The sequence below is a fragment of the Neurospora tetrasperma genome (genome assembly GCF_000213175.1).
Source record: "Neurospora tetrasperma FGSC 2508 unplaced genomic scaffold NEUTE1scaffold_1, whole genome shotgun sequence".
In the NCBI taxonomy this organism is placed as follows: Eukaryota; Fungi; Ascomycota; class Sordariomycetes; order Sordariales; family Sordariaceae; genus Neurospora; species Neurospora tetrasperma.
The window spans coordinates 1,026,220-1,040,044 of record NW_009799099.1 but is presented as its reverse complement, the minus strand read 5'-3'; the positions used below and the strand labels follow the sequence as shown (position 1 = coordinate 1,040,044).

Below are 13,825 nucleotides of genomic sequence, written 5' to 3'. Positions count from 1 at the left end.
AAGAAAAAAAGGTCGGCGACCCAACGAGCAAGTCCGTGCCGTCTTTTTGCATGCTATCCACAGGGACGGAACGGTAGCGAGACGTCAGTCAGTCGGTTCAGAAAGGGAGAACCAGTGAGTCAGAGACTACCACCAATCTCGATACCCTCTTCTTCCAAAAATCCGTTTTCTCGGTACGGACTCGGCTCGGTGTTGTCGAGGGATGGGGTGTGTAGTTGCTGTATCTGTGGGCAAGGGGGTGAATGTGTGTGTAATGGGCTGATGTGAGGAATGCCCGCGACTTTTACGCCCGTTGCTTTCGTTTTGCTGGCTGGTGAACCGGTGTCACTCTCGTTACCGCTGCTGCTGCTACTGCTTCTGCCGCCGCTGTTGATGGTGAGGGGGTTAGAATAAAGTTGGAGCCAGGGCCTGAATCAGGGGGCCAGAGGCACGGCGGGGTCGGGGCTGAATGGTTCGTATTCGGTAGGTCTAGTGACCACTCATTACTCCCACAAGTCAGCCAATCCAAGCCAGCTATCATGCAACATACCCATGGATGAGAGCTACCTGATTGCCGCTTTGGTTACCGATGTTCAAGCAGTAGTGTATGTTGAACGCAGCTGTGCTGGATTTTTTTGCTCGCGAGTTGTTGTAGTGTTGGAGCATTGAGATTTTAGATCGGTCTGTACCTTGACCACTGGACTCTTCCGGTACTTCATTCCTTCCTTGGCAGTACCGGCTATACCCGGCGGCACCGAACTACCCCCGCTGCTCCCAACGGACAGGGCAGAGAGGCAAAGTCAGTAGATGATAAGTGCTCGTGGGTAGCATTTGCCGTGATGTGCCGCAATACCACACCCATCCACTTCGATCTGCAAGCAGATCTATACCGAAATCAGTTATCATAGCGACTGTGACACGAGAGTCTTCCCGATTCTCGACCGGGGAGGATACTTCGTGAGGCCGGACGTGATGAAAGGTAGAAGGGGTGTGTTGCTGTCTGTGACCATGATATCCCACCAACGAGAAGGGCAAGAATGCGCTGCGACAACCGAGCTTCTGGACTTCATCTTTCTTGGTGGGTATTCCCAATACCGACTGATGGGCGGACTTTCGCGTGAGGCATAGATGTGTGTTCTGCTTGTATTTCCTCGTTTGGCCAGCCCCGCAGCAGTGGGCGTCAATGTGTTCGGTGCGCAGATGAGTTACCGGGAGCTCCCGACCGCGGATTCGTTCCTTCGTCTACCGTTTGGTGCTACCCGAAGGTTTTCCTTACTCTTTGCTTCGTGTCATCACGTTCAGCTCCAATACCATGGTCATGTGAAAGATGCCCAACAAGCCGTCAAAGTGGGATGGATATGTGAGTGTAATATATGCCCTTAGGCTGTCTTCCCAAACATATGATACCCTCCGTTGGCGCTCAACTCATGGTACGCGTACAAGTCCAAATCAAATCCAGTGCTGCTCAGTACCGTACTCGTTGTCGGCAGCGGCGAATGCTGGTAAGTCAGGTTGTTGGCGGTTGAATAGCCAATGTCCTTGAATTGAGAGGCTTTGAGCACCTCATATTCGGCCTGGAGCGCAGCGTAAGCCTGGCCAAGGGCATTGTTGTGTTGTTTGGCCTCATTAAGCATCTGCTCGAGGTCCTTTATCCGTTGGTCCTTGCGTTCGCGATAAGCTCTCTGGGAAGCGCGATTTTGGGCTCTTCGACGCTGTCGAAAGGCATTAGGTTAATTTCGTCCTGACAGCCATTGTTTGTTCATACAGATCTGAGCGGGAACAACACAAGATTCATCACATACCGACAGGACAGACGGGGGTGCATTCTTATACCGGTTTTCTCTTTTTCTTTTAGGCTTCTGCTCCTGGGTCGGTTGCTGCGAGGACTCATCTTCCGACTCCAGGCCTTGATAGGTGCCGGCATATATATTAGGGTCCATTAGGGAAGCCACATCGTACTGCCACACTACTGTTAGTCTCCCAAAAAATCACGAACGGGCGTTGTATATACTCACTGGTGAGCTGACTGAGCTTTGAGATCCCGAAGAGTGTACGTCCAGATATTGATCAGATTCCGCATACATGTACCGAAAAGAACTCTCAGAAGTCGGCATATCGACCAAGTGGTTGAAGTCCTCCATTACACAATGCTGTTGGCTCGTAACAGGGTATCGTTGAGAAGATTTTGACATCTATGTAACGATGGAAAAGGCTTGAGATACGCCTCCCGATCTTGTTGAACAAATAGAAGGAGGGTCAAGTATCAAGCGTTGCTGAATATAGAGTGGATTTTGACGCCTGGTGTGTGAGGATCTCAAGACCCGTTCGCCATTCGAAATTCCCAGGGGCCCCGTTATTATATACCCATCCGAAGGGAAGAGTACTTCCCGACTCCTAGCTGCGCCGGGCAGCCTATTACCCAATGCGGATGGCCCCCCCTTGAAAGCAGTGACGGCAAGGCAAGACAATGTGGTCCAGCCATCCTACAATGTCCCCAGACACCCCAGAAGTCTGTCTTTTGAGCAGAGCCTGAGGAAGAAGTCCACAATTTAGCCCAAATTTAGAGCCTCAACTGTGCATTTTGGTCCACGATGGAGATAATTCGGTGTACACATCTGGATGTCATAATGCAGGTGGGTAACTTTTGCGTGTAACGCCAATATCGAAGACAGTTGACAGGGGTGTATGTAGGGAACTCGCATCTACACCACTGGGGGAGGTGCTTCTGGTGTACAAAGACCTCTCAGGTGCCATGGAAATGTGCTTTTGGTACAGAAAGAGCTTCGAGTTTGACAGTAAGCAGTGTACAGGCGTCCGACTTGGGGTGGCCAGCTTGCCCAACCCAAAACTTCAAGAAGTGCAAGGTACCATAAGCGAAGTCTGACAAGTCTTAAGCGTCTCCTTTCCCTTATCAGGAAGCTAAGGTGTGACTTTGAGAGGTAGCTTCGAAGATCTAACGGTTGTCGACGGTCATCCTGGGTCAATATCAACACTGGATGGATGTTCAACATCATCATATCCAATATGTGCCCCGCTGCCGTACGGCCCTGCCGAAGACGGCCAGCTTGAGCCTCTCTCTGCTGTACCACCACACGCTCACATCGCTGGATGGGTGCGGGACCCTAGGCAACTGAATTCTTTCTTCAACCAAGGACCCCCAATTTGACTTGACTGGAATCTTCAACGATGCAAGCGCAAACGGTGCGATTAGTGAACCATTCGATGGGCTTTATGCCAAGCCCGAACACCATAGGTGGCGGAGGTTGCATCTAACGAGGCAAGTACGGACACTGTGGAAATGGTGTGAAACCATTGGGTAACTTCTCTAGGTGAAGCACGGTGGTGCTCTTAGATGATGGACCTCACTGTAGTTCGCTGTAGGTACGATTTCCCGATTCCACACGTGGATCGATGGGATCTCTCGCCTCGACCCCGAGGTGTTCTCGGCTTCATCGCCTCCATGATCTAGCACCAGATAGCTGGGCTTCTCGCTACTTTCATGCTCAAAAAGGAAGACCGTCAACGTCTGTATGATGAGCCGATCTTGGAACTCGAACAGAACTGTGACAAAGCCAATTATCATGGGTCTGGGCCGATGCAGATGTGTCTTGGTGACGGTAGACATCTTCGGTCGAGGAAATCTTGCTTAGGATATTGTCGTGGCACCAGTTCCCCCACAGCTTCAGCCCTACAGCGGCGATGCTTTTCAGATGCGTTGAAGACAGAGCTAGAAGGTCAGGCTAAGGAAAAGTGGTAACGTTTCCTGTGCCTCTCTGCGTGATGAATGCGTGTGATCCCATATGACCAGTGCGTCAAACGGCAATTCCGTACCGTCTTCTCATCCCGAAGTGATCCAATGATAAGTGAGAGTCTTCGGTACGTCCCGATTGTGGTGCAGCATCATGCGGTAGTACATAGCAATAGTATTACCGGATGGTAGTTTGGGCGAAAACGAGCCGTCGGTTGTCACTGTTCAGTCTAGGGTATCTGGTCACGTCCCTTGCTGACCCAGAGGATTTCCAGAAATAAATCTGCATAGTCGTCAAACAGTTTCGTATTCTCGCTTCTCCAAAGGATCCAGGTGTAGTCGGCTTGATAACCAAAACTGGCCTAGATACAACACTGCGGGATACTAAAGGGTATCATTTCGTTTCTGACAGCATGCAATATCTGTGGGCGATGGGTTTCGAGACAGGAAAATTTAGGTCCGGACACGCCACGAGCATGGGATGGACGCCCCCCAAGAGCCACCGATGACCCCATCTCAGGCAGCCTCATTCTTTGTAATTCTATTCGCCAATTCTTTTGATTTTCCATCTCACCCTTGCACTTAAGGATGACACTGCGGCAGAGGTGGGCGGCCATGTGTCTGTCATCCGCATTCTCTGCGGCGGCAGCCGAAGTGCGGATCTTGGGCCGTCGTGGCCGTGCGATTGCAGGTGAATTAATCGTTGGTGGCCCATGGAACGTATGTAGCACAGTATTCATTGTGAGTATTGAGTTACCGAGAGGATGTCTCCGGATTCTTTCTCACATTCGAAAGGAATAAGCTCAGAAATGAGAGAGGGCAATAACATCCAGGTCTGAAGCCAACGAGATCGACATACAGGGTTGGACTAGCCATGGAGTTGCTTGCTCTTCCGCCCAAGTACGGTATGATTGAATGTTGGTCCGATTGAAGCGTGTTGAGAAGGAGTGTCGTGAGTATCGCAGTAGCTTACTTCCTTACTCAAGTGCGCTTCTCGAGTATTGTGGCGTGTTTGAGCTATGTCTTTGAATCCAAGTAAAACGTTACACAGCGCACAATGGTGGATGTAAGCGAGGTGACGATTGGATATGACGATGGCTGTTAAGCGAGGAACGTACTGATGGAGGAGACGGTGATGTCTGTACATCCAGTGCAAGGTACATGATCTGTTCGTTGAAGAAGCTCCACATCTAAGTGTCCTGTTGAACCACTTAACCAGGAAGAAAAGCGACTGCCTAAACTCTATCTGTCGTACTTGAGACCTGATGCTTGACGATGAGAAAGAGTGGCTTCAGCCTCCCGGATGTTTGGCGCGGCAACATGTGGCTTCAAGATGAGAAGGACCCTTGACGTACAACCCCTATGATAGATCACAATAAGGTTCAAACGCTGATAAGGGCCGGGAAACGCCAGACTTGTAGCGAGAGGACCACTGAGAGTCTTGGTCTTCACCTTAAGTGAAAGATGAGCATGCCGTGATCCAACTGCGTCAAAGAATACTCGGTCAGCCGAGTATCTGGATGTGAATTATGGCTCTTTATCTGGCCATATACCACAAAAGTTCCTTTCTGGAAGCAAGCCTGCCGCAGTGCTGGGGGTGTATCCTTTAATCGCGTAATTCAAGCTCGATGATGAACGAGTGATGACAACCTATCTTTTCGGGCACTTCACGTGACTGTAATTCTTTCAAGGAGTTGTCGCTGTTGAGCCCGGGTGAGACAGTCGTTGCATTGGAGGGGATGTGACCAGCACTTCGGGAGGAGTCTAGATGTCTGTCCATTCAAGGGAAAGACAAGAGAACCACCGGCAAGCGGATATTTGGGAGTGATTCCGCGGGGGGCTGGCAAGGCTGTCGATGTCGCACATATCCACATCATGCGGGCTGCTCTAGGCACCTTGAAAGCCAAATACGATCAGAGCTTGTGACGGTGCGGCCCTAGACGAAAATGGCTCGGCAAAAGCAAGCCACAACGAGAACTTCAACATCGAAATAGCGCTGAAATATCATGGCGAATTTTCTGAGGCATCCATCAGTTTCACGAATCGTTCTGAAAATATCCGATCACCGAACAACTCCGAGAGACACAAAATGGAAGCGTCTGATGATTTGCCTTTTCCGATTTCGTCAACTGGTACATAGGTGAGTGACACTGGGGTCAGACGCTCGAGCCGTCGGCATGCGCACCCTATGTGTGCTAGTTTGTATTCCATCGAGTTTCCCACCATTGGAGGGCTGTATCCGGAAGACGCCACTGATCCTACCCTACTCGCAACCCAACATGTAGACTGGCTGATGCCTTGGAACATAGCGGTGAAGCTAACAATTGCCGAGTTCGAGGAACGGCGCATCGAAAATAATAAGTTGGATTTTTGGCTGGCGATAAAGTATAGCGTTGCCAAGAATCTTCCCCTTATACAGTCTTGAGATGGAGATCCGACGCGCCTACGCCAGCACCACGAAAACCTGATCCTTGATGACAGGAAGGTTTTGAACGCGGCATAACGAATACGCCATGATCGCATATTTCAGGATTTTGATTCGGATCCAACTATCCTAGCTGAAGGTGGGTGCATGTGCCAGTGGACTGTGGTGCGGTGCGTATCTCCGTGGAATACCAGGGCGGCAGCGTCTGCGATGCAGGTTCCCTGACATCCATCAATGAGCTGGTGAAGACGCTGATCCTCTTTTGCGGTTGAACAGTGGCACATTGAATCCAGGACTCCACTACGACGACGTCGACAGCGCCCGCAAGCCGTCCTCGGCTTGGGTCACGCCCTCTTCAAACTCGAGGCTCCTGCTCATCTCAATGGCTTTTTCGAACAGACGACGAGCCTCAGTGACATTGCCGGTCAGACGAGCAATGCTGGCCAGGTTGCACAATGAGGTAGCGCAAGCCTGATCGCATTCGGGGGTCCGATCATCACCCTTTGGCTCATTGGCGTGTTGTCGAGCGTTCTTTGCCCAGCGCTTTGCTGCCTCGAGATACGCAGTTCTTTTCTGTGCTGGTGTTGCGGAAGCCACTTCTTCACCCATCAGGGTATCCACTTGGCTTTGACCAGCAGGCATTATAGGGTGCTGCGCAAAGCAAGCGGCAATGTTGTTCACTGAAGGAAATTGTCAGCTTAGTTGTGCGCAAATATCCGCCACCGAGGATAATGCGTGATGGAAACTGACTGATAGTAGCGCTGTGGCATTGGTGTTGAGACAACCGAAGGGCTTGGAAGAAGAGCGGCAGAGCCAGGTGGAATTGCGACTTGGCCTCGTAGCTATGTCCCAAAGCTGCAATATTCAACATTAGCGGGTTGTGGACAGGTTGAGAGTGTGAAATGAGGCGAGAAAACTGAGAACACTCACATTCCAAGGCACCGCCAATTTCCTCTGAACTCATCCACTTGCCTTCTCCCTCCTTGAGGCCCTCGACAGTTCGTCTACGAAGCTCGTTGAGAGCGGTTTCGACGGCCCAGATCAGGCGTTCGTGGGCCTCCTCGGGCTTAGCGAGGTAGAAGGAGTAGAGGTTGGCAAGCTTGACATTGATTCCAACAGCCTTGCCAAGAATGCGAGTCCGCCTGCCCCAGATGGTCTCGGGAGTTTCCTGCTGCTTGGGCTCTTCAGCGGTGGCAGGCTGGCCAGTTGGATCCTGGGGCACCACAGGAGGTAGTAGCGATGGCGGGATCTTTCCTCCTTCCTTGACGCTCTTCTCCATAAGGTCAACCCAGCGCTTGCAGTCGCCCGAAAGATTCTCCAGCACCTTGACTGCGTTGTCGTAGCTCCCAATCTTCTCGAGCCAAGCCGCAAGCTCGATCTTGATGCCCATGACTTCGTCAGAGAAGGTATCGAGGTGGAGTTCATCACACAGCTCAAGAGCCTGCTTCCAGTACTTGAGGGCCATCTGCTGGTCGGGATTGTAGTTGCTGTAGTACAGTGCCCGGCGCAGAGCTTTTGCAATGGGAGGAGGGTATTTGGTGAACTGCTCTGAGTAGAAGTAGGTGAAGTAAACCCGAATGATGTACACCATGACAACAGCAAGTGCAGCAAGCCTGGATAAGGATTAGCATCTTGAAGAGAACAGGAATTGGCTCATATATATACGTACAAGACCAGAGCAAACACCAGCTCTTCGGGGTTCTGACGGAGCATAGTCTTGAAGGTACCATTTCGGAAATTCCTCTTCAGACCACGAAGATTTTCCACAGCAGCCCCAAGTATGAGACGAGGGATCTGCGAAAGGGGAACGGGCTGGGGCTGAGGTGAGAACTTCTTGTTGGTGTTGTTCTTGTCTACCAACGTCCTCGATGTTGTTTGAAGGGAGCGACATTGTGGAGAAGTCACGGAGCGATGGGCGACGAGAGGGCGAGCATTGTGTATTTGGCCACGCCTGATGAGCTCAAGACGGAGGAGAAGAGGGGATCCAGATGGTGAGCCGCGAAGGGATCCAGAAGCGGAAAGACGTGCGAGGGACATGACCGCGGTTTCTCAAAGGTAGAGACGGTAGGCGTGCTGTGACAGGGAGAGTGGGTAGTCCTCAAGTTGCTTTGGCGCTGACTGGAGCAGCGGAATTCAAATGGGAGATGAAGAGCTCAATGGAGCTATGGAATTGTCAATTGAAGCATCAACCAAAGTACAAGATAACGACCAGAAGAAGTTTCAAAGTCGCTTAGAGCAATCCAAAAATTCTCATGCGTAGATTGACCGAGATGTTGGACGTGGTCTTTTTCGAGGTGACGTTGAAAAAGATGCATGGATGTCGTTTGAAGCTTCTTTGGGGAGCTACTTCCATGCCCTGCTTGAGTGCTTGGCGACTTGCCGTACTGATGCCCTGTGGACTTTCCCCCGCAGTGCGGTACATAGTAGAGGGAACATGGGGGTCCCTCGGGGGGTCCACCCTAAGGACCCCAACAGCCGTCGCCAACTGCAAGTCATCTTCTAACCCCTGCCCCTGCCTGTCTGCTCGTTCCTGCCGTTGCCGTTCCGAGGTTTAAGAACCCCCCGGTCCGCCAGCGGCGTTCCAAGCTTGGCGCTTGTGGCCGAGTTCAGTTGACGCCGTCACCAAGAATTGCGTGCGACTGAGGTTCAGATTGCTCTTTCCAAGAATCATCACCATTCAGCGTTTTAGTACACAGTCGTCAAGCTCTTGCCATTTCTTCACAGGTATGTTCACTTGAACTTTTCGCATGACATGGCCAGCTCAGGGTAATTGCGATTTGCCGTTCATGAGGTGCGGATGGGCTTATCACCGATGATGCCTTCCGGTTGACTGGTCCTCTTTCATTTTGAAAGGACTCGGACTGCAAAAGAGATAGTTAAAATGGTATATGTCGCTGATCACGAAATCCAAGTATAAAGACTTTACCATCTTATCATCACAATGTCTGGAAAGTTTGAGCCCAAGGTTCCTGTTCAGTTGAACCCTCCTAAGGACGACCCTATTTCCGTTGAGGAGTTGGCCAAGGCGAACGGTAAGACCTCACTCATCCACCCGGCCGTAGAGGTTCTCTTCACTTTTTATTCTTTCTCAGACAATGACACTGACAACACTCTTTACCTCAGGTGCTGATGGTGGAAAGTGTTACGTCGCCATCAAGGGCATCGTCTACGACGTAACGGGCAACAAAGCGTACCAGCCTGGAGGCTCTTATCACGGTATTTCTTTTACATCTTCTTGCGCCCCCCTTTGAAATCTCAGTACCACCTCATCACGACATATCTCTTTTTGTCTACAAGTCACGCCGGTCAAAACATACCTTTCACGGCGAAAGCAAAGTCAAACGATATCATTGCTCACTCATCGCTAACACCTGTCATGCTCTAGTATTCGCTGGCAAGGACGCCTCGCGCGCTCTCGGCAAGACTTCGACCAAGGCCGAGGATGTCAGGCCAGACTGGCAAGATCTTGATGACAAGGACAAGTCGACGCTTAACGACTGGATCACCTTCTTCTCCAAGCGCTACAACGTAGTGGGCAAGGTCGAGGGCGCAACTAACATGGAGTAAGGACTACGTCTGAATAATTAATACATGTTTCGGTTTTGCTCAAGTCATCCTTTTCTGAAGTTTCACTTTCTCACCCGCTAGCACTATTAGCTCGATACCCTCTTCAGGTTACCCTGGCTCAAGGCTGTGAACTACCTTCAGCTAGAAGTAAAGATTCAGCTTCAAGCTGTAGCTTACACTAGGTCAATCGGCAACCGTCCCAGGTTCATTCTGGCGATGCTTTTCATAACCCCGGCCAAAGCCGCCATTTTTTCCCGCAAAGCCTACAACTCTCCCATGAAGCCCGCCACAATGCTGGATACATCAATTCACATGTTTGATGTCATGATGATTAGCTCAGTCCAGTTGGTGCTACCATTTGTTCGTTAAATCCAATCCACTCAAACTCCTACACAACAAGTTGCTTCTTTCTGCCACAGTCGCTGAACAACAATCGATGAGTCCCTTTTCTTGCGCGCGTCCTTGCATGAACAAATTAGTTTCCCCGTCTCGTGGTGGCACGCCCAGCCGGTAACTAGTGGTGGACGCCAAAGAATTTCCCGCTGTCAAAATCCTGGTGTAGGTCACACAGGTGTGTGCCCTTCCGCTTTCTCGTCCGTCACCAGCCTTTGCTATTCTCACGGCTTTGCGGTAGGAGGCGCTTCTATTTCGCATTCCTTGTGGAAAAAAATCTCCGGTTCGTGCTTCGAGTCTTCTAGACAGACAGGATATAGTCTTGGGCACCTGTCCTCGGTCTCCTAACTTACCTTTCAACATTCCCTATGCTTCATCAGTGCAGCGTCCCTTTGATAAGAGAAACGGAAAAGAGGCTCCATTCTAATATCTTGCAACTACAAAACACCATATATCTATAAATTGATCATAGCATCGTGTCCAACCAAGCAGTCGTACTTATGACCTCCCGACGGCCGGGGCGTTTCAATGCACCCACCCAGACCGTGGCGCTGTAATGTAATGTACTGTACTTCCAACACCACAAGAGTGATCCTGTGTAGCAAGGAATTCTTCGTCACAGACTAAGTATCAGGAGATTGATTTTAATCTTACCCCTACCTCAATGTTAACCTACATAGGAAAGCGCAGTGTTCCTCATTTCTTCTCCCTCACATCATCAATGGACCGGACCAAGATGATTCTTGGATTCGACGTAGCGAATACGGGAAAAATCCTTTCATAGGTATATACAACAACCACGTCACACACACAAATTCGCAACTGAACCCTTGCCTGCTGGGCGCAGGGAACAGACGGGAGCAGCACTTTCAACGTTCTTGTTACTTCCCTTTTTTTCTTCTGACGTCTTCTCAGCGATTTGAGTGATGTCGGAAAATCTTATTTCCCCCTTTGATCCGCCTCACCCCTCGGCTCTTTTTTTTTTTTTTTTTTTTTCTTTCCCAACGACATGTCTAATTCACGGATTTTACATCGCGGCCGCATAACCCTAAACTTCGCTGAGTCAACAAATGTTCTGCTCGTTCTCAATCCACCTTAGCCCTAGAGCTCCTTGCCTATCATATCCGTAAGGTGCCTTACTGGTAGGGCTCTGATATCTGTGTCCCTCTGATGTCAGTAGATGTGAAATCCATCATGATAGTCCGCTTCGCAATCACACACGCGCTGGACATGCCGTTTTTTTTTTTTTTTTTTTTTTTTTTTTTTTTTTTTTTTTTCTTTGGAAAAAAGAGAAAGAAATCCCCTTGCGCAACTGAATCCAATTTGATTTCATAACTTAGTCTACAGCGTGTTCATTAAATTCCCTTCTACGTACTCCTATCAGTATACCACCACCCATTGACAGCCCCCGAAATGGTATCTCGTCTCCCAACCATCATCGTAATGACTGGCACATGATTCCTCATAAACATTTCTCATATCCCCCCCCCCCCCCTTTCAACCTCCTTACTAGATACTCACAAATAGCCACCTCATCCATTTCACGTACCTCTAGTACTGCTGATACTGCTCTTGATACCCCTGCTGGTGCCCCTGACCTTGCTGCCCTTGCTCGTTTCCCATGTGCATTCCTTGTGCCGCTGCCGCCGCTTGTGCCCTGTTCACACACTCGCTGCACGGATACGTCTGGTCCCAGACATCCCGGAGCTTCTTGACGTAATGACACTCCTTGTAGGGGTCGTTGCGCGCGCGGTGGCAGTAGGCTTTGAGACGGAACGTGGAGTGTCCACAGGTGAAGACGAATTCGTCAAAGTCGCACATCTTTTTTGTATGGGGGCTGAGGTTGAGTAGTTGTGGTGATGGTGGTGGTGGTAGTAGTAGTAGTAAAGTGGTTTGCCTTTAGCTGGGGGTAACGATTAGCTTTAGTCTGTTGTGAAGTATCTAGCTAATTGCTTGGGGGGACGCGTTATTTGAATTACCTGTTGTATATATTGTGCTAGCGCCTGTGAAGTGTCTTTATAGGTCGTGGGTTATGTGAATCTTGAGATTAAGATTTTGATAGCATGGAAACTGAAAGTATTCAGATGATAGGAGTGTTTCGAGTTTATGGGACGCCTGAAATCCTAGCAGAAATCTTTGATCTGGAGGCCTAAGTGTGTGCTGATAGAACTGATCAGACGTTGCAAAGGTGAGCACCACGGGGGATCTTTATACTCAGATTCGGCAGGCTTGTATACAGACCTAGGCACAGTCTCGCAAGCTGCCAGAATGGAGGTAATCATGGCCTTTGTGCACAACGTGCGCAAGGTATATCGAATGTGTAGACAAACATCTCTGTGCGAACATTCGCCTTGATCCCAGAACAATTATTGCTCATGCCAAGTCATTAGCAGCCAGACAGCGTGGATCTGTGATGTTGGTGGTTGATTTGAGAAAAGAAGAAAAGGGGGAATATCGAGTATGTTCAGCCCCGTGGGTGATAGATCATATATTTGTCTTGTTGTTGTCAAGCTGGCGGTCATAACGATTCGGCAGAGCCTTTGCTGTGGCTTGAGGACAATGGCGCTTGTTCATTGATAGTACGTTGCAAGAAGACAGCCCAGGCGGCATAGTATGATTCACTGCAAGCGAAGCACATCGCGTCTTACAAAACAGTGGTCAACACCTGCAGCTGTACAAGACAAACATTTGTTTGGTACGTGGGGGTTGAATCAGCTTCCCGAAATGTCAAGCTACGTTCTCAGATTCGAGTGTCCAGTGGAGATCGGTGCATGTCGTTGGTTCTTTGAGCGATCTGAGGCCATGACATGCAAGACATCGTCACAAATACGAACGGCTTTTTGCCATTAGCGGAAGATCAAGCGTCCATAGCAAAGGATACGGTCGGTTGGTCGTAATTCAGCCCCTTCGGCCCTCGCATCAACCAGTAAAGGAATAACTACGTTGTCCAGATTGCCCCGTATCTCTTGCGACTGCTCGTTTGGAGCTCAAGTCTGGCCATCACATCCACCAACCGCTTTGGTATATAAGGCTTGCACTCGGAACCATCGTATATATACCCGGTGACGGCCCTGTCCGCCGGCCCGCTGCGGTTGGCGCTTGGGAAGATCGTGGACAAGCCATCGGAACCGAGGATCATGGTGAGGACGTCAGGACTCCCTGTGATGAGCAAACAAGCACGCTGCAGCCAATCATTGAAGGGTGAATTGGGTGCACTCGAGCGACTACGCTCCTGACTTGTATGTCACCTGCGTGAAGCTGTGTGCTAAGACCTCCGGGGATCTTCCGAGAATGCTGAAGCTGACGGCGGCTCCACGGACCGGGTAGCTGGTGTCCCCGTTAACAGGCAGCAGAGTGGTAGCAAACATTGTCTGAGAGCGGTTTAGTGGTAAGTCCCCTTCTGGAAGCGGAAGTCCGGGGACTTGCGGATTGTGGTTTGGGGTATGGTGTGCAGCAGGTCTGACAGCTGGTCCAGGTTACACAGCAGCAGTTTGGTGAGTATCATCCAATTCCACCAGAGAAGAGACGGAAACCGATGCACGTATCCGTCTCGAAGAAAGAAGTCCGACATGCCCTGTCCCAGCACCTGCATCGATGACTTGTGATGCCAGAGCTGTTCGTCACGCAAGTAGCTTGCTGGCTCGCGTGAACTTGTGGTTTGGTTCTTGATCCGAGGTAGGTAAAAGGGGCTTAACAAGGACTATTCGACAAGC

At 50.2% G+C, this 13,825-nt stretch overlaps 4 protein-coding genes across 4 annotated transcripts; 1 reads left to right on the top strand and 3 right to left on the bottom strand.

The window, feature by feature from the left end:
- Positions 1 to 1,358: 1,358 nt before the first annotated feature.
- NEUTE1DRAFT_35710 (uncharacterized protein) lies at positions 1,359 to 2,120 on the bottom strand (the record flags this gene model as incomplete). Its single annotated transcript, XM_009848816.1, has 3 exons — positions 1,359 to 1,691; positions 1,782 to 1,937; positions 1,995 to 2,120. The coding sequence occupies 3 exons, from the start codon at positions 2,118 to 2,120 to the stop codon at positions 1,359 to 1,361; spliced, it is 615 nt and encodes a 204-aa protein (XP_009847118.1).
- A 4,321-nt stretch (positions 2,121 to 6,441) lies between these two features.
- On the bottom strand, positions 6,442 to 8,431 carry NEUTE1DRAFT_143784 (uncharacterized protein; the record flags this gene model as incomplete). Its single annotated transcript, XM_009849339.1, has 4 exons — positions 6,442 to 6,832; positions 6,903 to 7,007; positions 7,083 to 7,765; positions 7,822 to 8,431. 4 exons carry the CDS (start codon positions 8,187 to 8,189, stop codon positions 6,453 to 6,455), a joined length of 1,536 nt encoding a protein of 511 aa, XP_009847641.1.
- A 322-nt stretch (positions 8,432 to 8,753) lies between these two features.
- Positions 8,754 to 9,775, top strand: NEUTE1DRAFT_119539 (uncharacterized protein; the record flags this gene model as incomplete). Its single annotated transcript, XM_009849338.1, has 4 exons — positions 8,754 to 8,876; positions 9,065 to 9,184; positions 9,276 to 9,368; positions 9,538 to 9,775. 3 exons carry the CDS (start codon positions 9,094 to 9,096, stop codon positions 9,717 to 9,719), a joined length of 366 nt encoding a protein of 121 aa, XP_009847640.1.
- Positions 9,776 to 11,598: 1,823 nt separating this feature from the next.
- On the bottom strand, positions 11,599 to 11,933 carry NEUTE1DRAFT_75300 (uncharacterized protein; the record flags this gene model as incomplete). The annotated part of the gene is made up of 2 exons (XM_009849337.1): positions 11,599 to 11,769; positions 11,837 to 11,933. 2 exons carry the CDS (start codon positions 11,931 to 11,933, stop codon positions 11,654 to 11,656), a joined length of 213 nt encoding a protein of 70 aa, XP_009847639.1.
- Between the last annotated feature and the right edge of the window lie 1,892 nt (positions 11,934 to 13,825).